The sequence below is a fragment of the Sander vitreus genome, chromosome 5, assembly GCF_031162955.1.
Source record: "Sander vitreus isolate 19-12246 chromosome 5, sanVit1, whole genome shotgun sequence".
In the NCBI taxonomy this organism is placed as follows: Eukaryota; Metazoa; Chordata; class Actinopteri; order Perciformes; family Percidae; genus Sander; species Sander vitreus.
Window position 1 is genome coordinate 35644186 of NC_135859.1, and position 22174 is coordinate 35666359.

Below are 22174 nucleotides of genomic sequence, written 5' to 3' on the forward strand. Positions count from 1 at the left end.
TTCACCCAACCAACATGCCTTCATCATGCACTGGTTAGCGGAAATTATCCAAACAAAACTACACTCATCTGGCGACGGCGACTTTCCTACGATGTGAAAAGAGCGTGTGAACTCAACATTAAGTTGTTACATTTAACTATTTTAGAGGCTGTGGATGTTGTTTACTTCATTAATGTGTTTACTGTGTTAATGGACCGAGGGTGGGAGGAGGATTCGGTATTCGGTTGAATCCCAAAACTCGGGATTCGGTGCATCCCTAGTAATTGGTAAAGATTTGGCTAGTGGAAAATCTGGTTGGCTGGTAGCTTTCAAAATCTATTGGCTGGTGATCAAAAAAGTTAATTTAAAGCCCTGGTTATCATGTATTCCTCATATCGTGATATGTGAGATGGGTCTGAGCATATCTGCTGTTTCAAATGTAATCCCCTTCTAAAGTTATACCCCCCTCTCTGTCAAAGTTCAACATCTGCTCCAGAGGACATCTCATGTTTCTAAATGCAAATATACACAAATATTGCGCCGCGAGCCGAGCCAGCATGTGCGCTGAGAGGGCAGTTGTGCGGGGAGTTGCCTTGGATGTGCAGCTCTTTCTTGTCACAACAATATCTTTTCACCCCAGAGCTGCTGGCAAGATTCATGAGCCAGAGGACTTGATGTGGTGTCGGTGTGCCGGCCAGATGAAATCCCCCTCGGTCCACTAATATAGGTTTCTGTGTTGGCCTGTGCGTTACGAGTTACTGTAGCTAAGGAGCCATTTCACACCACAGAGCTGGAAATAGGTCTCAGTGTAGCTAAATCAACCCCGGCCCCTCGGCACCGGAGACACTATTACACACGTAATTCTGCACACACGTTCAATAAACACATACACACATTCCTTTTTACTCTCGGCCTTTTCTTTCCTTCCCTTCATAACTACCTTCGGTGGCTCTCCCTTTTCTCCTCCCACCACTCCACCCTCCCTCTTCTTCCAAGTACCTCTCTCTTTCCCTCGCTCCTTCGCCTTCATTAAAATGGACTTCCTAAAGCTTCCATTCGTCTTGCTGACAGCTCCGCTATCGATTGGGCTGGAGAAAGGGATGCAGTGGCAGAGCTTTAAATGGCCCTCTGGATGAGGGCCGCGCTGGACGCACATCGGAACGGAGGAGGGAGGGAGGGTGGGAGAGCTAGGTTTAGCAGACCCCGGGTCTGGACTCTGACGCGTCTTAAGTCACCGGTGAATAACACCTAGGTTGCCATAGGGCTGGGCAATATAACAATATTATATCGACATCGATGTATGAGCCTAGATATCGTCTTCAATTTAAAATATCGTAATTAGAGATGTTCCAATACAATACCAGTATCGGAAACGCCTCCGATACGTCCTAAAAAGCTGGTATCGGAATCGGAAAGTACTGGAGTTTATGCACCGATCCGATACCACGTAATTTAGCCCCGAAGAAAATCTACTTATCTAAGTAGTTTATGTTCTTTTTCCGTTATGACTCCCTGTCAAACTGGATAATAAAAGAACGTTCTACGGCGTTCATGGTTTGTTCATGTTTCACAAAAAGTTTAACCTGAGCAACAACAAAGATAGTAATAACTATAACATCCATACAGGGATAGTAGTATACAGCTGTTAAAACATAATCAAATATATGACACACTGGTATCGGATCAGATCTCGGTAACGGCCGATACGCAAGTTCAGGTATCGGAATCGGTAAGCAAAAAATGGTATCGGGCCATCTCTGATGGTAATATCGTGATATGACACGTGTTGTCTTTTCCTTTTAAAAGGCTGCATTACAGTAAAGTGATGTCGTTTTTCTGAACTTACTAAGCCTACTAGCCGTTTAATGACCTTGCCCTTTCAAACTCCTCCCTGTGTGTCCAGGCCTCTTGGACTCCATCTGAGAGAGTTTCTCCTGTGCAGAACACGCCATAAGTCAGGAGAGGTGTCGTATCTCGCCAGAGAAGGCTAATGTGGTCATTCATCTGCAAAAGAACTGCTAAAGTTTGAAGCTGGTTTAGTTACCATACCTCAACATTTATTTTGTTGTTAATAGAGCAACTGTTATTTGTTAAGTTATTGTAGTTATGTGTTAGGTGACTTAGGTTGACTTGTTATATATTTAAGTACTTTAAAACGTTAATATATTGTTACATTGAAATCTTTTTCAATTAAAAAAAAAAAACTCCATAAAAGAGCCTTTCTTTGATGTCATTTTTCGAGAATCGGTTTAGGAATCGGAATCCAAGCGGTACCCAACCCTAGTCGTAAGCCATTATCTAGGGAAGATGAGTCGGCACATTCCCTCTTCATCCCTCTCGTCGCGTGACATCAAACCCCTCTGCCAAGATTAATGATCGGACTTTGGATTTTCCTAATGATTGAAATCTCTGCGGCGTACTCGGGGTCCTGTGGCGCCTGATGAACACTCTCTACGCGTCTGTCGGTTGTCATCTATAATCATACAGTGCACCGCGGCAGCCTATCAGGAAGCAAAGGAGTCTCCTGTGACCGTGTCACTGTTTATTTGTTATCTAATCTGTCCCTCTGCATCGCCCTTGATTGGAGCGGCGAGGGAGCAAAAAGATAGACAAGGTGTAATATTCAAGACAAATTACTCAACTCCCCAACTGTGAGCAGGTCAATCCGCCCGCGACCACTGCAGACTTTAGATTAAGGTCTTGTTAAAGTAGCGTTATCTGCAGGGCTCGGGATGCTCGTGTATCGACGTGTTGATCAGTAAATGTAGGAGTCCATACAGCATTCAGCTTTGTAGAGCCAATAAAAAAATAAAATAATCAAAACCGTCGATAGCAAAGAATCTTTTAACAGTGGATTGTGTCTGCTCTTTTTAAAGGCCACACAATATGATGACATGGTCTGAGGTACTGCAGTCTGGATCAACGGGCATACATTTCCAGGATAAAGCCCTCACCTTTCGCTCTCTGTGTGTCGCCGTTCTCAAAATCCCTTCGCCATGGGAAACAACAGCAATCTTCAGGCTACACGCTGAAAATGTCAAGTTTTGAAGAAAATGTGGACGCTGCAACAAGGCAGACCTGCTCGGTTCTTTCAGGGAATGATTGTAAAGATCTACAAAGAATATGTTTAGGTCGTTTCCTCTCTAACTGGGAGGTTTTGGGACTGATTGGTGGGATTGTTGTGGACGAAGTACACACGGAGATACACTGGTAAGAGATAATGAGGTTTAACCATGTATCAGCTGATTTAAATATCTCACGTTACTGTATTGTGTCAACAGTTAACTTCATTTAATATTGTATGTGGCGTTTCCTTTTGCAGGATGCAAATGTTCCACCAAAATAAGTTCCTCCTGAGACTATTTAGCAGAGCCACCGTCGCTGCGTCCGGAGCTCAGCGCCGCCCAAGACGACTGAAGAAATGCAAACAACCCAGAGCGTTTCTTTCGTCCTATCCCAGAATGCATCTGTGCTGTAGCCAGACCTTTACTCCACAGCGCTGTGGAGATTGAGCTGGAAATGAGAGACTGGTGGTTCTGTAAAATGGAGAAAGAATAAGACAAACAGGGATAGGGAGGAGAAAAATCCGATGAAGAGGTGTGGGGAAGCGGTGAGATGGTAGAGAAGTAAAGAAAGGAAGCGGAGGTGATGTGGGATGGCGGTGGGGGGGAGGGGAGAAATGGAGCATGGGGCACTGAGGAAGGAGGGAGGAAGGGAGGGAGGGAGGGAGCAGAGAGCAGTAGTCAATATACCGGCAGTCATTCATCTCTCTGACAGCCTTCCAAATGCTCCACTGGGGGAGACACAACGCTGCGTCACCTCCAATGCAGCAAATGCACAGCGTGCAGACACACGTCTGCATACATGTGCATACACACACACACACACAAAGGAATTGCATGTTTTTGGATTTTGATGCATGTGCACACGCAGAGCTGCATGTTCTGGGTCAACGGTGCGTTGCAGGACATAGAGAGTCGATACGTACTCCATTACGCTGCAAGCACACAGCATAGCAGGGGTCAACGTTACACCTTACCACATGTTCACATGTGCTCTCTCTCACTCACATGCACACGTACAAGCATATCTGCTGAGAATGACTGATGAACATGTGCTGCGGCAGCAATTTAAATCTAGATCCTTTCATCTCAAAAGGCAGTTTAAAAGGGCGCTACGCAGTTTTGGCCATTTCTTCGCTGTTTTCTGACTTTTTGCTGGCAGGTTTCTCTATAGAGCTCCCCCTACAGCTTCAGAATAGATATTTGGCAGCTCCTATGTCCTATGTCTGACTCCTCTCTCGAGACTTCTCTCTTTCGTGTCGTAACGTTGTACGCTCGTGTTGACGCGATCACGTTACGTGACATTCGGTCCAAAACGGGCTGATAACTAGCGGCGGTGACGGAGTATTTCCCCGTACACGATCGTGTTTGAATCAATCCAAAATAAAAACCATAGCATTAATTAAGTAAAATGTGATGTCCGATTTCTTTTCTTTTTTTAATTATGACACAATTTCAATACTTTTATTGATTATTATGGTTTATTGGCTTACATAACCATGTAGCTGAGGCTGTACTGATTACACTGAGGGATGTGAAGGATTTGAAGATACTCCAAGAAATGACATCACAATAAGCAAAAAAAATACCAATGAAGGCACCATCTCACATTTTACTATCACACATTCTTTCTTTGCAAATACAAACAGTTCCGAGACAAACACGCACATGGACTGGCCATGACACATTCAAAGTATAGGAACACACACACACACACACACACAGAGTGTTCTGGTCACGGCCCATTGGCTGATGCCTGCCGTCCATCTCCCATGATTCATGGCTAAGGGAGCTGCTGTAGAGCAGTTCTGAACCAGTGGGCCGTGTGTCATTACGGCACAGCAGGCTGGACATGCTGTTAGTGCCGGCTCGGAGCCACGCCGTAGCCTGTCACACCGGCAGGGGAAGGAGCAGGTACTTCTGTACACGTCTCATAGTGCTTTTACTAGAAAAGTCACCTCAACAGCTGAGTGCACTCACAGATAGGGCCGGTGATCCAATTCCATAATTGCCTCTAAAGTATCGAGTATCTAAAGATGGCTCGTCGCTCAATGCCCAATTTCAATACCTAACGAGTAAATCTCATCAGCATCACTGAGCCAATCAGCACGCAGCATGCTTCTACCAAGATCTAATAATGTCTGTGATTGGCTGTCTAACGTTACACGTCGTAGAGACACGCAGGAAGAACGCTACGATATAAACAATATAAGTATAGGTATAAACAATACAAGTATATTAAATTAAAAATAAAGATAGAAATAAAAAAATAAAATAAATAAAGAGCATTACAGCAGAGAGAGAACAGTGGCATGAAGAGCCAGGGGGGGGGAGAGTGGAGTGTCAGGGTGGTTTCCGGGCCTTGTTGATAAGACTAGTGGCGGAGGGGAAAAAGCTGTTCATGTGACGTGAGGTTCTGGTCCTGATGGACCTCAGCCTCCTGCCAGAGGGGAGGGACTCAAAGAGCTTGTGTCCGGGGTGGGAGGGGTCGGCAATAATCTTTCCAGCACGCTTCAGAGTCCTGGTGGTGTAAAGGTCCTGGGGCGGCGGCAGATTGCAGCCAATCACCTTCTCTTTCCATATTTTTTGGCTCTTTTTTAGACATTTATGTTGCTTTTTTTCGCCGTTTTTTCAATGTCTTGTTTTGTCCCCAACTCAAAGATGTTCAGTTTCCTGTCCCAGAGGAGAGAAGAGACTAGAAGATAGTCACATTTAACACGCTGACATCACATGTCAACTTTTGTTTTCATAAAAATAATGACTCAAACCGATTTATCGATTCATTCGCAGCTAATTTGGTCGGACACCGTTCTCCTCCTGCCCCCCAGCCAGCATTTCGGCTGAATCATCCCCGAAATCCTCCTCCTTAAATCAGCGGAGGCTAAAGAAAGGAGACAGGGGTGCCAAGTTCCCCCCCTCTGCCATCCTCTATTAGCGTGGCCCCCCGAGAAAGGCGGTGGAGGCACACGTCCACACCCTAATGACTCCTTAATGATCCCGTCCTCTGCCAGAGTGCTGACAAACACTGACCCTGACAAGAGGAACACCCACGCTCAGCCCCCGTCCTCAGCCCTCATCTCTCAGCCCCACGCCTCATTATACCAGCGAGGGTCCCGCACATGAGTGTAGACCTCAATATTTAGAAGAGATTTGTCCCCGCTCCAAAAATATGAAAGATAACCCCCATTTAACAAGCTGGGATCAGAGAAGTTAGACTTTTTCATATATAAAACAAGTACTCAAACCAATTCATCCACTGTTTTGGAGTTTTTTTTTTATGCTTTTCTGCATATTTTTGACCGACTTCTGACTTCTGTGATGCTTTGACTATTTTGTCACTTTGTTTCCAAGGGTTTTGTCGCATTTTCGAGGTCTTGTTTTGTCCACAACTCAAAGGGGAGTGGGGGGGGGGGGGGGTGTGTCTCCCCCAATATTTAGAAGAGGTCGATTTGTCCCCGCTCTAAAAAATGTGAAAGACAACCCACTCCCCAAAAGAGGTTAAATAACCGTTCAGGGGGCTCAAAACACGTACGGAAAAACAAGAACTGGGTCCAGTTAGCAACCTGTGGGGGTTAAAGAAACAGGGGGGGCCGTGAAAAATAAAGATGTGATTTATGTAGCTTTTCATTTTGGAGCTTCTGGCTTTTACAAAAAAACTCCCAAAACCCGTGTGGTGTTTTGAATATGCACAACGTTTTGAACAATACTAAAAATTATGAGTAATTCTGTCCTTTACATAAATTAAGACATTTGCACCAAAAGTTGTTGCATAACAATTCACCAGAATGCAGGAAATGAAGTGGACCCCCAGACCCCCCAGTTATAATGTGTGTGTGTGTGTGTGTGTGTGTGTGTGTGTGTGTGTGTGTTAGTGTGTGCTTGTCTGTGTGTGTGTGTGTGTGTGTGTGTGTGTGTGTGTGTATGTGTGTGTGTTAGTGTGTGTGTGTTAGTGTGTGCTTGTCTGTGTGTGCTTGTCTCTGTGTGTGTGTGTGTGTGTGTGTGTGTGTGTGTGTGTGTGTGTGTCTGTGTGTGCTTGTCTGTCTGTGCTTGTCTCTCTGTGTGTGTGTGTGTGTGTGTGTGGTTATCTGTGTGTGCTTGTCTCTGTGTGTGTGTGTGTGTGTGTGTGCTTGTCTGTGTGTGTGTGTGTATGTGTTAGTGTGTGTGTCTGTGTGTGCTTGTCTGTGTGTGCTTGTCTCTGTGTGTGTGTGTGTGTGTGTGTGTGGTTATCTGTGTGTGCTTGTCTCTGTGTGTGTGTGTGTGTGTTAGTGTGTGTGTGCGCTTGTCTGTGTGTTTGTCTGTGTGTGTGTGTGTGTGTTAGTGTGTGTTTGTCTCTGTGCGTGTGTGTGTGTGTGTGCGTGTGCGTGTGTGTGTATATGTGCGTGTGTGCGTGTGTGTGTGTGTGTGTGTGTGTGTCTGTGTGTATGTGTGTGTGTGTCCCAATCCTACAGCCTCGGCCCAGCAGGATCCACACAGCCCCAAACTAGATCAACTAAACACCCATGATGAAATAGTCCGTGTCACTCGCAGAGTGAACGTTTGAGTAAATTCCTTTGGGCAGATGGAGCGAGAGCGAGAGCGAGCATAGATAAACAAAGCCCGAGTTAAAGAAAAGAACGGCGGTAGGAGAGGAGACGGAGAAGAACTGTGGAGCCTGTGGAAGAAAAACAAAAAACCTGTGTTTGTATCCTTTTCTCCCCCGATCGTGATTTCCATTTCAACTTGGGGTTGGGGGAGTCAGCAGCGGAGTCTCTTTTAAACATCACACGAGACATAATTACAGAGTGTGCCGCTGCCAGCCCGCCTCAGTTTCTCCTGAATACTCACACCCCAAAATTAGGGGTTACCTCCTTCTACTTAAACCTACTATTTAAGATGGAGAACGTCACAGGCAAACAGAGCAGAACGGGAAATGGGACCCAGTTTAAAAGCTTTGTTTCACAATGACAGAGAAGGCCTTTTGTTAAGGATGGTTAATGGCAGACCTTGGATGAAGCCAGGTGTGGAAACTGGGACAAAATATATTGAGTTTACTGTCACAGAGGAGTGAAAATATTCACATTTAACAAGCCGACATCAGAGAAGTTTGACTCAAACCGATTAATCGACTTTTTGGATGTTTTTTCCTTCACTTTTTTTCAATGTGTTTTTGTCACTCTTCAACGTTCTGATATTTTTGACCGTTGTCTGACTTTTGTGATGCTTGTTTGGGATATTTTTAGGTCCTTGCATGCTTTTTTTTTCAATTGTTTTGACGCGTTCTCGATGTCTCAAGAGATATTCAGTTTACTGTCACAGAGGAGTCAAACTAGAACATATCCAAAGCCAAGTGTGGAAACTGGGAGAAAAACAAAAGTCCAAAGACACACGCAGCTATAGAAAGACCATGGGAGTGTGTTTATGTTCTATCTGCAGTATATATGACAGCTGAAAATCTGCTAAGGATATTTCCAAAAGGCAGCAAGCTAAAGAAAAACACTAACATCAGGCTAGCCTATGACCTCACTGGTTTGGACCGCAGCTCCCAGTCCCAGTCGGGGATGACAGAGCAATCACTCTTCCCCAGCTCGGCCTTCTTTCTGTTTTCCTTTTTTTCCTTCTTTTTTAGCTCTGCGTCTTTACGGATGATTATCCCGGTCAGTTTCAGGCAGATTTATTAGTGACACAAAGTCTGCTGGTCAGCTTCAGGCAACTGGCCAACACTAGAATCGCCTTTTATTTTGATTTTTTTTTTGCTGCGTCGTGCCCTAAAGAGCCACAACAGAGACTTTCTTCACTGGTTGTCAGAAGATGAGCGAGCTAAGCAAGCAAGCAAGCATGTAAGTAAGTAAAGTATGTAAGTAAGTCTGTAAGTAAGTATGTATGTAAGTATGTAAGTAAGTCTGTAGGTATACAGCCTAAGTAAGTAAGTATGTAAGTATGTAAGTAAGTAGGTATACAGCCTAAGTAAGTAAGTCTGTAAGTATGTAAGTAAGTAAGTAAGTAGGTATGTAGCCTAAGTAAGTAAGTAAGTAAAAATGTATTTATATACACACATGCGCAATACATATGAATAAATAAAAAAGAATAAACATGAATTAAATATTGCATTAAGGGGGTGTAGCTCTTTACAAGAAGGCTAGTCTATACAAGTTGTTTTTTAAAAGGCGCTTAAAACAGTCCGAAGATCCCGCGGACCTGACAGAATGAGGGAGAAGATTTGTAAGAGTTGGAGCTAAAATGACAAAGGCCACCTTTGGTCTCGTAGTTGGAGCGAGGAATGGATAAAAGACCAAGGTCTAAGGATCTGAGTGGGAGTGTTGTTGAGTAAGGAACGAGGAGCTCAGAAATGTAGCGGGGGGGAGGTCATGTAATGCTCTGGAGGTAATCAACAGGATCTTGTACTGTATGCTGAATTCCAACAGAAGACAAAGGAGGGATGCAAGAAGTCTGCTGGTCAGCTACAGGCAACTGGCCAACACTAGAACTGCCTCTTTGTATTTTTTTTTTTTGTGCCGTAAAGAGCCACAACAGAGATGTTCTTCCCTGGTAGTTTGAAGATGAAAAGAGATCCCATGCATGGCTCCTTTAATGATCCAGGTATTGCGTTACCTCGTGATTTATAGACAAAACTCATCTGGAAATCTCTGGTTTCTCTCTCTCTCTTCTCCCTGTTGTAGTAAATCGGAGCTCTGAGATACACTACTACTACATACATTAGTGCTGCTATCAGTATAATACTATACTGTGACTTGAAATGACAACATCACGGCACATTTTTATTTCTTTTTCAGCTCCTACTACGTGTCTCTGTGTAGCGTAGCGTTTTCCCTGCGTGTCTCTACGACGTGTAACGTTAAGACAGCCAATCACAGACATTATTAGATCCTGGTAGAAGCATGCTGCGTGCTGATTGGCTCAGTGACGCTGATGAGCTTTACTCCTTAGGTATTGAAATTGGGTATTGAATGATGAGGCATTTTTCCAATTCTCGATACTTTAGATACCTACTAGTTACAAACAGCATATTGTATTGCCACCATTGAGGGATTACGGGAAAATTCCTTAAATAAGTGGTTCCCAGACTAGGGGGCCCCAGAGTTATAACAGGAGCTTTCTCTCCCTCCATCCCCCTCTCTCTCCCTATCTTTCTCTCTGTCTATCTCGCTCTCCCTCCCTCTCTCTGTGGCTCTCTCTGTCTCCCTCTCTCTCTCTCTCTCCCTATCTTTCTCTTTGTCTCTCTCTCTCTCTCGCTCTCCCTCCCTCTCTCTGTGTCTCTCTCCCCCTCCCTCTGTCTCTCTCTCCCCCTCCCTCTCCCTCTCTCCGTGTCTCTCTCCCTCCCTCTCTCCGTGTCTCTCTCCCTCCCTCTCTCTGTGTCTCTCTCCCTCCCTCTCTCTGTGTCTCTCTCCCTCACTCTCTCTGTGTCTCTCTCCCTCCCTCTCTCTGTGTCTCTCTCCCTCCCTCTCTCTGTGTCTCTCTCCCTCACTCTCTCTGTGTCTCTCTCCCTCCCTCTCTCTGTGTCTCTCTCCCTCCCTCTCTCTCTATCGCTCTGTGTCTCTTTCTCCCAATCCCTCTCTCTGTCTCTCTCTCTCTCTCCCTCTCTCTGTCTCTCTCTCTCTCTCTCTCTCTCTCTCTCTCCCACCCCCTCTCCCCCTCCCTCTCTCCCTCTGTCTGTCTCTCTCTCTCCCTCTCTCCGTCTCCCTCTCTCTCTGTCTCTCTCTCTCTCCCTCCATCACGGAGAAACAGCTGATCTCAATTCAATCCAAAGGGGCTTTAATAACATGGGAAACGGACGTTTATATTGCAAAATGAAGTGTGACGTAAAAACAAAATGTGCAACAGCTTTAGTAAAGATTTAATAACATAAAGAGTAAATAGAGCTGTGTCACGTTGCAAAATTGTTGTCAAATATATAAATGGAAATAGGTCAATTTCAACTAATATTTACATATGCTATATATATATATATATATACACACACACACACACCGATCACTTTCTCCCCTGAACATGTTTCTTATATACAAAGAAAATATTTGGGAACCACTGCATTATATGATGATTATTTATTACACAGAGTTCTAGCTATCATTTCTTTTAGTTATGATAACATTGCACTCACCGATGTAATTGCTGAGATCTGGAAACAATGCTACAACAGGGTGCACCGTGGTGAGAAACACAGGTGGTCACATGATCAGACAGGTTGTGTCACATGATCAGACAGGTTGTGTCACATGATCAGACAGGTTGTAAACACGCCAACAGCTTAGTCCCGTTATCTAAACCACTGGTTCTCGAGCTTTTTTCAATAATGTTCCCCCTTTGAACAGTTTTTTTTTAAAGCCGTGTACCCCCAAAAGTCTCTATAAAGAGGAAGAATACAGCGATAGCTTTACAGCCTTGGACCTGGAAAACATTGAAATGATGAAAAAAAAAAGAGACAAAAGCTTGAAACAAGAATAGATCGAAAATAGTAATAAAAACTTTGAAAAAAAAAAAAGACAAACAATTTCAAAAAGCGACAAACATCGAAAAAAAAGTGACTAGGTCAAAACAAACGACAAAACCTCCAAAAAAAGGAGACAAACTTCTAAAACAGAGACAAAAACTTTGAAAAAAGTGACACATTACGGAAAAAAAAGACAGTAGAAGTAACTTCAGCCAAGTAACTGAAAAACAGTTTGCAAAAAAGGTCTCGTACTCACTGCAGTCCTCCAGAGTACCCCTAGGGGGACACGTACCCCCTGCAGTCTTCCAGAGTACCCCTAGGGGGACACGTACCCCCTGCAGTCCTCCAGAGTACCCCTAGGGGGACACGTACCCCCTGCAGTCTTCCAGAGTACCCCTAGGGGGACACGTACCCCTTGCAGTCCTCCAAAGTACCCCTAGAGGGACACGTACCCCCTGCAGTCCTCCAGAGTACCCCTAGGGGGACACGTACCCCCTGCAGTCCTCCAGAGTACCCCTAGGGGGACACGTACCCCCTGCAGTCCTCCAAAGTACCCCTAGGGGGACACCCATTTGAGAAACACTGATCTAAACCATTTCATTTGGAGGTAAAACTGAACTGAGTGCATCAGAACAGTTAGTAATGATGGATGTTTACAACTGACAGTTCACCGTGCCAGTAGTCTGGATCAACGACAGTCCATTTCCTGGATCAACAACAACAAACTCCCAAAAATCCGAGCTACACGCTGAAAATGTCAAGTTTTGAAGAAAATGTGGACGGTGCAACGAGTCAGACCTGCTCGGTTCCTTCAGGGAATGATTGTAAAAATTTATAAGAATATGTTTAGGTCGTTTCCTCTCTAACTGGGAGGTTTTGGGACTGATTGGTGGGATTGTTGTGGACGAAGTACACACGGAGATACACTGGTAAGAGATAATGAGGTTTAACCATGTATCAGCTCATTTAAATATCTCACGTTACTGTGTTGTGTCAACAGTTAACTTCATTTAATATTGTATGTGGCGTTTCCTTTTGCGGGGTTCAAATGTTCCACCAGAACAAGTCCCTTCCTGAGACTATTTAGCAGAGCCACCGTCGCTGCGTCCGGAGCTTAGCGCCGCCCAAGACGACTGTGATTGGTTTAAAGATATGCAAACAACAAAGAGCATTTTTTTTCTCCTATCCCAGAATGCATCTGTGGTGTAGCCAGACCTTACTCCGCAGCGCTGTAGAGATAGAGCTGACAATGCGAGACCACCTTGCCAGTGATATCCACAAATAACAGATAGAAATGATCGCCAAAACAACAAAAACAAGCTTTGCAATTAACCAAGTTTTCCTTCAAAACACACACACACACACACACACACACACACACACTGTAACAAGTTCACAGGACTTCATTTATTCATGTGTCTGTTATCATCTTCCAAGCTTTTTACCCACATGATCAAATCCTGAAGCTCAGCAGAATCCAAAAAGCCACATCCCATGTCATATCAAAGCCACATGGTCCACCAGGTCCTTTTATCACGTCAAACATGTCACCATGTATATATGATTTCACTAAAGTCTGCAGGAAAGTCTCGGTAACTGCAATGCGCTCTCAATTAAACACATATGACACATATTCCTTCATCACAGAAGGCTGGAATCAATGCTAGTACTTCTACGGGCCCGTCCCAGGTTCCTAAATTGCATTCACGTTTCCTTCACTTCGCTTCCCTCGCGTCTAGTCCGTCCCACCGAGGAAGCAGACGGCCTTCAAGAAGAAAGGCCAGGACAACTCCCGGTATAATCGATGAGATATCACATGAGTTCTCTCTCTGAGGAGCTAGGAGCGAGGACACAGAGAGCAGCCTTCCTGGAAGCCGTGCAGCTGAAAGCCGTCGCTAACTCCGCCCACACAGCTGACGAATTCACGAGACGCTTCAGAGGAAAAGGACGTCTCATCCCTCCAAAGACACATCTCCTCGTTTCCTCTCTCCTCGCATGATTTCTTCCTTCATTCGGATCCCCGTTAGCTGCTGACAATGTGGCAGCTAAAAGAAAATCACTGTGTCACTATAGTCCATCACAGTTAGATTAAATAATGTTATAGTTTAAGTGTTTTCTAAGTTGTCTCTCTCTCGCTCTCTAGTCGTTTGTAGACCGCTCACTAGAAATCCCGTCTGAATCAACATCCTGTCCCCGGCCTCTAGGAAGTGACCTCAGCTTCAGATAAAGCCTCCGCATCAGAAACAAAAACATCAGGCCAGCCGTAATGAGCTCTGCGCCGGGCTCCAGTGTGTTCTGAGGGAGCCAGGTGGTGTGACACACACATGACTCTGACCAGGGGGCCTTCGGAGGAGCCAGGGGTGAGGGGGGCTGTAGGGTGGGCCGTGCACGGCCAATCAGGACAGTTTATGATGCAACTATGGCCGCTTCCCAAGTCTCTTATTGGATATCTTCTCGCTTGAACCGGAAGTTGTTCTGGCCCTCCTTCGTGAAGGCCGTCTCAAAGCTCTTATTCCTGCCCCGAGGAGCTAGGATCGAGGATGGAGGAGGGATCTCTGAGGAGCTAGGAGCGAGGACACAGAGAGCAGCCTTCCTGGAAGCCGTGCAGCTGAAAGCCGTTGCTAACTCCGCCCACACAGCTGATGAATTCACGAGACGCTTCAGAGGAAAAGGACGTCTCATCCCTCTAAAGACACATCTCCTCGTTTCCTCTCTCCTCGCATGATTTCCTCATGTCTCCCACATGCTTCCTCGGTGGGACGGAACACGACGCGAGGAAGGGAAGCAAGTGAAGGACAGTGGATGCAATTAAACGACCTGAGACTAAGCCCTAGCCTGGAAATCTAGACCACCCTAGCGGCAGCAAGATGTAATTTGCAGCCAGGGTCGTCTAGCAACTCTCCGTTGGCTTGCGAGCTGGAGAAACCAAACTCTAGTCAGGCCAATCACATCGTGTATAGAGTCGGTGGGCGGGGCCTAACATAATGACAGCAGAGTTGTGACGGTTCCGCGTGAATTCCCTGCTACTTGAAAACAAAGCAGACGGCTGCTGCTGGAGAACAGCGGTCTTTGGCCGCGACTCTGGAAGACTTGGAGTTCAGCTTTTCTTTGAGAAAAGAACAAAGAACGGCCCTGAAGTCATTCTTACAAAAGGAAGACGTCACTTTCTTCGTTGCTCTGGTTGGTTGTAGAGCTGTCCTATTGCGTGCAGAGGGAATTTGAAAGACAACCGTTTATCCCGCCCCTCGGATTGAGCCCCAGACCCAACATCTTGATGTGGGTCTGGCTTGTCAGGCTAACTAAGCCAATCAGTGGTGTTCAAAGACCTCCACTGGGCCCCAGGACACTCTGGCACTCATGAGTGGGCCAATTGCCTTTTGCGTGTAAGCATGGTGTGATACCTTCAAGTAACCAAACATCCGTATTTTGTATTTATTGTTTTAAGGACCCCCTCGAAATGAGATGATTCATCTCAAGGGGTTATCCTACTAATAAATACATTAAAAAAAATATACATTTAATCAGACATTTGGCCGGCCAGTTACAGCCACAGCCAACCATGTGCAGAGCAGTCAAACCCTCACAGCAGACACTAAGGACTTTGCATGTGGCCTCCATGTCTCTCACCCATCTCTCTCTCTCTCTCTCTCTCTCTCTAACATTACATGACAGAGGTTTTTTGGCACCAGTGTCTGTAAACACATAATCATACGTCTGCTCTGCACATATCCTTAAAACTGTGGGAGGGAGAGATGGGGAGGGGACCTCTGGCCTCATTCTTCAGCCGTTGGGTTTCATCCTGGTGCATTGTGCTGCCTTTGACTGGACTGTTTAAATGTCTGCTGATATCAGGGAAACACAAACAAGCAGGCCTGCTGGGGAGGATAAGGAGTGAAGGGGAAGCGGAGGCCATTCTTCTCCTCGTGTTGGACGGGAATTGTGTTGGAACAAGCACCTGTCCCCAACAATGACTACAGAGGTCAGGCAGAGAAAGAGAGATGCAGGAGACAGAGTGAGGAGACAGCGAGAGAGAGAGGGCCCCAGACAGTAAAGAAAAGTGGATAAGTTTCCCTCCCTCTCCTTCAGTTTCTTCTGTCCTCTTCTGTCTCTTTTCTCACCTTCATATGTAGCACAAATCCGTCACTAGGGCTGGGTACCGAATTTGCTACTTTTTAGGCACCGAACGAATTGCCTCTGAAGCATCGAGTTTCAAAAAAATGCCTCGTCATTCAATACCCAATATCAATACCTAAGGAGCAGCGGCGGAGTGGGACCAAACCATCTACCGGGAAATGTAATAGACTATCGGCCCGCCGTACGGGTTGAGTAGAGGCTGCACAGTTTGACCAGCGGGCGGGCAGCCCTTTCATCTGTAGTCCTCTGGCCTGGATGTTAAAAAAAGGCTACGAATAAACAACAAATACTTGAGTCCGATGCGGGCCACATTTAAAAGAAATATATGTGAACAGTCGGTCAAAAAATAAAATCGGAGCTGGCAATGAATCGGAATTGAGCATTAAAGCCTGCAGTATGAACGTAGCCTTATTTCTCTCCCTCTCCTTCATTTCCATCTTTCCCTCCCACTCTTCTTTTCCCTCTCTGCCCCATATTCAAACAACTTAATCTGTGTAAATTACATTCCCAAACAGGCGTATGTTTCAAAGCCCCGGACTTACTGCTACATGGACCAGATAAACATCTGTGTAATATCTGCATAAAGGGTTTGCATTGGTAATAAGGTGAACCAGCTGCTGAGGCTATCCTGTTGGCCTTTCCTTCAACTGCCCCCCCCCCCCCATTACCATCATCTGTTCTCCGCACCAACTTGACACCTGTGTTTTTTAAAATAGACAAAGAGCAGCGGCATCTCTGCGTCCTTCACACTCCTCCTTGAGATACCCTCCAAACCCCCAGAACAGAGGAATGCTGGCCACAGCACAATCCCACACCTACGACATGATAAGAGACTCGGGGGGGGGGGATAAAAAAGAAGAACTTTTTAACCTCGATTCATTGTCCTCTGCAAAGACAGTTCACCCACTCCATCAACTTAAAGACAGCTGGAACTAGGGCAGGGAATCGTCACCGCTTTCCTGATTGATTTGGGATATTTCAGGTGCAAAATCAATGTTGCACGGATGTGCAAGAGATTCTACAATTGGTAACACTTTACTAGGCCTGCACGAGTCGAGGAAAAATATGAATCATGATTTTTTTAAGCTTAGAACTGATACCACGATTCCCTGCCACGATTTGTTTTTGGCACCTATAGCACATTGGGCATCACCACCAGCCTGTAAACACAGAGGCTGCTACGAAGAGAAGGACATGCAGCAAAGGGCCGCAGGTCGGAGTCGAGGAGTAAACCTCTATATATGGGCGCCCACTCTACCAACTGAGCTATCTGCCCACACCAGCCCAAACCAACCAGACTGTCCGACCAAACGCTCCAGGGTTCATTTTAAACGGACCAAACGAAGGCAGATGGGACAGCAACCTTAGTTTCACGTGATGATAAAGACAAAAGATAGATTCTGGATTTTCCGAGTGGATATTAAATTAAAAATCCATTCACAAATCGTACAATCGATTGTTTTGAACCCAGCCTTAGCCTGTAACTGCGTTCAAAGCGTGTGCTTCTTACCTCTCTGTCCTTTAGCTTCATGGCCAGAACCAGCTGGTTGCGGTGGTTGGTCAGCGCTTCGCGGTAGTTTCCTTTGGAGAAGAATGCCGAGCCCAGATTCCCATGAGCACGGCATTCCCCTGTTTGGTCACCTGAAGAGGGGGAAAAAAAAAAAGATGAGAAGAGAAGCCAAAAGAGCAAACAAAGCAAAAGGCCTGTTCTCACCTGGTGTTTAACATCTGTCCTGAGTGGACAGCTCTAACAGAGCTTCTGCAGGTTTCACCAAGTGCTCATATTCTGCTCATTTTCAGGTTCATCATTGTATTTAGAGGTTGTACCAGAATAGGTTTACATGGTTTAATTTTCTAAAAACACCATATTGTTGTTGTACTGCTCATTGCTGCAGCTCCTCTTTTCACCCTGTGTGTTGAGCTCTCTCTTTTAGCTACAGAGTGAGACCTCTCACTGCTGTAACATCTTAGTTGGGAGTTGTACATTAGAGGTCTGATCGGACCCGGCCCGAGCCCAACAGGCATTAAGATATTTATGTCTGAGCCTGACACAGTCAAAGTCTCGTTTTTTTTCTCATACTAATGACACGTACGTTTGTTTGTGTGGAAAGCTTTCATTAAGCAGCTGTAGGAAGGCATGCGGAAATGTCAACAGATGAGGTCATCAGCTCACACGGGGCAACAAGCGCACGTTAATAAGCTGTTTAATTTAAAATGTTCAATGTGTTAACCTTTCCTGATTGCTTCGATTCCGACCGTGGTCAGAAAACCAGGGGAGAGTCACCTCCAGGGCCGACGTTATAACATGAATAACGTTGAGGTTAAAATCCTGTTTCTGGTGAGCAGATGAATGAACTTGGCTTTCAGTCTGGGGATTATACACATGCTCAGTACCTAGGTAAGGACTACTAGCCAGTCAGAAGCAGAGTACGAGGGTGAGCCCTGACAGTACCTAGGTAAGGACTACTAGCCAGTCAGAAGCAGAGTATGAGGGCGTGTCCTGACAGTACCTAGGTAAGGACTACTAGCCAGTCAGAAGCAGAGTATGAGACCGTACCCTGACAGTACCTAGGTGAGGACTACTAGCCAGTCAGAAGCAGAGTATGAGGGCGTGCCCTGACAGCACCTAGGTAAGGACTACTAGCCAGTCAGAAGCAGAGTATGAGGGCGTGCCCTGACAGTACCTAGGTAAGGACTACTAGCCAGTCAGAAGCAGAGTATGAGGGCGTGCCCTGACAGTACCTAGGTAAGGACTACTAGCCAGTCAGAAGCAGAGTATGAGGGCGTGCCCTGACAGTAGCTAGGTAAGGACTACTAGCCAGTCAGAAGCAGAGTATGAGGGCGTGCTCTGACAGTACCTTCCGCTTTTTTCCGCTTCATAATGAAAACATTTGAATAACAAAATAGCCGCGGACCATTATTGTGAAGAATGTATAGGAAATGAAATAGTCTCACAGCCGCTGCCCGGTGTACACAGCGCTGTGGAGATAGCTCTAGCAATGCGAGACTAACACATGACAAATTGAGAAGTTGCAACATAATAGCAGGAATGTCTGTGGTAATATCCTACATACTGTAATTGTGAATTGGGGGACGGTTTATTTGATCTCTCGTCCCGAGAGTGTTTTCACCTGTACTTAAGTTGTCCAAATGTGATCCGAACACTCAGATCTGATTTTAAAATCCAGGTCAGAGAGGACCCATATTTACAGTTCAGCCTACGTGATTACAGAGCAGCTGGTGTTTATTTCGCATCATCCCACCGTCACTGTTGAACAGCGACGTGATGAACCACATCCATGCCACTGACGTGCCGCCGCAGCCTTAAAAGGGAAAAGTGGCCGTTCTGAGTTCTCCACAGTAGAGTGGCTTCCCTGACAGCTGCTAGTGCTGATCTCAATGCTCCAAAGGGTGAGAGGGGAAAGCCTTATTATTTCTGCCTGACAGAGAGGCCCCACAGACAGGGGCCAGAGTGAAGCGCGAGTCTCTGTGCTCCACCTGAGAACCACAGCTCCTTATCTCCAGCTGCTCTGCCCAGTCATGTGTCAAACTGTGTGTGTGTGGGGGGGGGGGGAGAGAAGAGTGGAGCCAGTCTGTGCTACTCTCCGTTTTTAGTTTTTTTTTTTTCCTATCATCTTAACTTTTCTTTTCTTAACCGTCTGTCTCTCAAACCTTCTCCCCTATCACCTATAACACACACACAGCGTATCTACAGTTAGAGATAGTACCATCTATTTCGGAGCAAAGAAACGGGTCAATTCCTGCTAATTTCTTGCAGACTTTAAACAAAAAAAAGACATACTTTATATATTTCGCTTCGTTAAAGATACACAAGAACTAAGACAGAGTGTGCAGCTGTGCCAGCAGCTCTGTAATGCTCTACTTAAGCACGGTGGTGCTTTGAGCTAAATGCTAATGTTAGCATGCTAACATGCTGACGTTTAGCAGGTATAATCAGAGACCGTTTAGAAGTGAGACGCCCCAGCTCAGAGTAACTTCCTGTCTGGGTGTCCCGTGGGTTTATCCACGGCCACGCCTCTTTAGGAGACTTGCGGCAGGATCCAACGGGAGACGTGAACGTCAACACAGATTATGAGCGATTCTTTCGTCCCGTAGTCACCAAAGTAAATACTTCAACATCCATTCGTCACAAGTCTGAAAAGATACATTAATATTAGTCCAACATATCAGTAGCAAAGATAATTTGGCCTACTCAGGAAAAAAAAACAATATATTTACATATTGAAGATAAGCTTACTATAGGTAAGGTAGCCACTTTGATAGCAGTACAGTGTAGCTTAAGGACTTACTGTATCCGTCACATGTATGTATAACGTTAAAACAATGTATAAATAATGACCATTTATTTTCATCCATTCGGCCCAGTTTCATATGCAACGCAACTGTATACAGTATATGCAGAAGGGGGTCCCTATTTGGTCTCTCTTTCAGCAAAGGGGTCCCTGGCCTAAAGGACGTTGAAGACCCCTGAAGCGCTAATCTATGTTGTTATTCTCCCCCGGTTCTGGCCTCTTACCTAAGGTCTTGGCGACCTCCAGGTCCTGCTGCATGTAGCCAGTGCTCTTCTCCGTGTTGCCCAGGGACCAGTGGGCGCTGCTGAGGGCTGAGAAGACCGAGCCGCGGAGCTTGAGGCTGCATGTGCCGATCTTCAAAGCGGCCTCGAGCACCACAACAGAGGCGGTGTGGTGGCTCGCTGTCAGCAGCTCCTGGCCAATCACAGACACCACCACAAAGGGACTTTTGTCCAGCTTCATCTTTTGCAGCTGCTGATAGGTGGGCTCCAGAGACTCTGTGCAGGGGAAGACATGAGTAAGACGGAGATTAGAAACAGGCTCCAGAATATGCCAAAACATAACCTTGTGCTGACGTGGTGACTGACAACAATATCGGACGGTGATTGCAGTTACTGTTTACCCTGACAAACGGGACTGCTGTCTCAATTCAGGTTGTACTTTTCTCCGGGAGTGGCTGTGTTTTATCTGCCTGTAGTAGCAGCGGTGGAAGAAGTATTCAGGGGTCTCATTTATTAACCTGGCGTACGCACAAAACGGGGCTGGAAATGTGCGCACGCCACTTCCCGCGCAAAGGTTGCGATTTATAAAAAACAAACTTGACGGGAGGATGTGCGGTCCTCCACGCAAACTCTGACCCATGCGTACGCACATTTTGGAGACAATGGGAGTTGGCGACGCAGATGGCGAGGTGGTGAACTGAAGTCAGACTGCAGAAAGTAAATGTGGGAATAACGATTACTAAGTATTGATGCCTCACGCACATTTTTTCACTCCATATCACCCACGTGACCATGAAGATTAAATCCAGCAGTGCTATTTGCGCTTGTACTGAGTGATACTTGTTCCATAAACACCTTGTAAAATCCAACTCAAATCTTAAATAAAAATGTGTTATTAATGTTTAATCGGCGGTCTCACCGTCACATTGTCTGCTACGGCGCGCAGGAGGAGGAGACGGCCCGACTGCATGGAATACAGGATAGCATCAAATACCCTAGCATTAGATAACGGCAGAACACTGTACATAACTAAATATCTGTCTTTAATACTCTGCATATATCATCAAATGTCAACGTCTGGAAACAGCAGTTAAGCTCTCGCGCAATCGTTAGGATACCACTAGTTGATGCTGAGATTTTGGCAAGGTGTTAACAATCACAAATTGTTGTAAACATATAAATACTGCGGTGACCCCCGTGCGTAATGCTGCATGATGGCACTGCTGGCCCTGCAGGACTACGCTAATGGAAGAATCAGGAGAGAAAGAGGCTTCAGGGACCATGACGATGACCGGCTTATATGCCGACTTAGATTCCCTAAAGCAGAGCTCTTGGGTCTCAGTACTGAACTGGGTCCAGTAGAGAGGGCAACGCGCCGGAACAGTGCCATCCCGGTCCAAATACAGGTCCTCGCCACTCTGGGGGAAACCGGCCGTTTCCAGAGGGAAATGTCAGACAGCTAAATGTTTTATATAAATATTATATATAATCTTCAACTTTACCACTAAGGCTCGTTTGGATATAATATATAGTTCCGTTAAATCTAGGTCTGGTATATCGAAGCTGTCCCTGAGTGCCGTAATGCCTGCCGTTTTGGAAGGTATTATTAATATAGGTGATTTGCAGCAATTCCTGAACATCTGAGAATTATTTTGCTTGTTCCCAGCCAGTCGCCATGATTTGGCATAAGGAAAGAACAGCTGCCAGGGTCACTAACATACCGATCAGCATTCATGAGGTGCTTTGCATCGACTATTTATGGTTAAAATGGGCGTGTACAGGGCGGGATAGGAGGCTGATTCACGTCCGCACACTTGTGGGTAATCTGTGATTTATAAAGGGAACATTGCTTGTACATACAACTGATGTTTTTTTTTGCCGTACGCCATTTTTGGCTTTTGGGCGTACGTACACTTTTAGTACGGATCCTACGCACAGTTTTATAAATGAGACTCCAGATTCGGATTATGTAAACTGAAACTATTCTATTTCCTCACTTGGAGAAAAAAAAAAAAAAAACAGTGGCGGAGCGTCGTT

At 45.6% G+C, this 22174-nt stretch overlaps 1 protein-coding gene across 3 annotated transcripts in view; it reads right to left on the reverse strand.

Moving 5' to 3' along the window:
* LOC144518755 (tetratricopeptide repeat protein 28-like) overlaps positions 1 to 22174 on the reverse strand; it is a 323665-nt gene that overhangs the window by 106918 nt on the left and 194573 nt on the right. For all 3 annotated transcript variants that reach the window (XM_078251654.1, XM_078251655.1, XM_078251656.1), the window contains 2 exons: positions 20141 to 20413; positions 17114 to 17244 (listed from right to left, as the gene is read on the reverse strand). In XM_078251654.1, coding sequence (XP_078107780.1) covers positions 17114 to 17244; positions 20141 to 20413 — 404 coding nt within the window. The remainder of the gene's footprint in view (positions 1 to 17113; positions 17245 to 20140; positions 20414 to 22174) is intronic.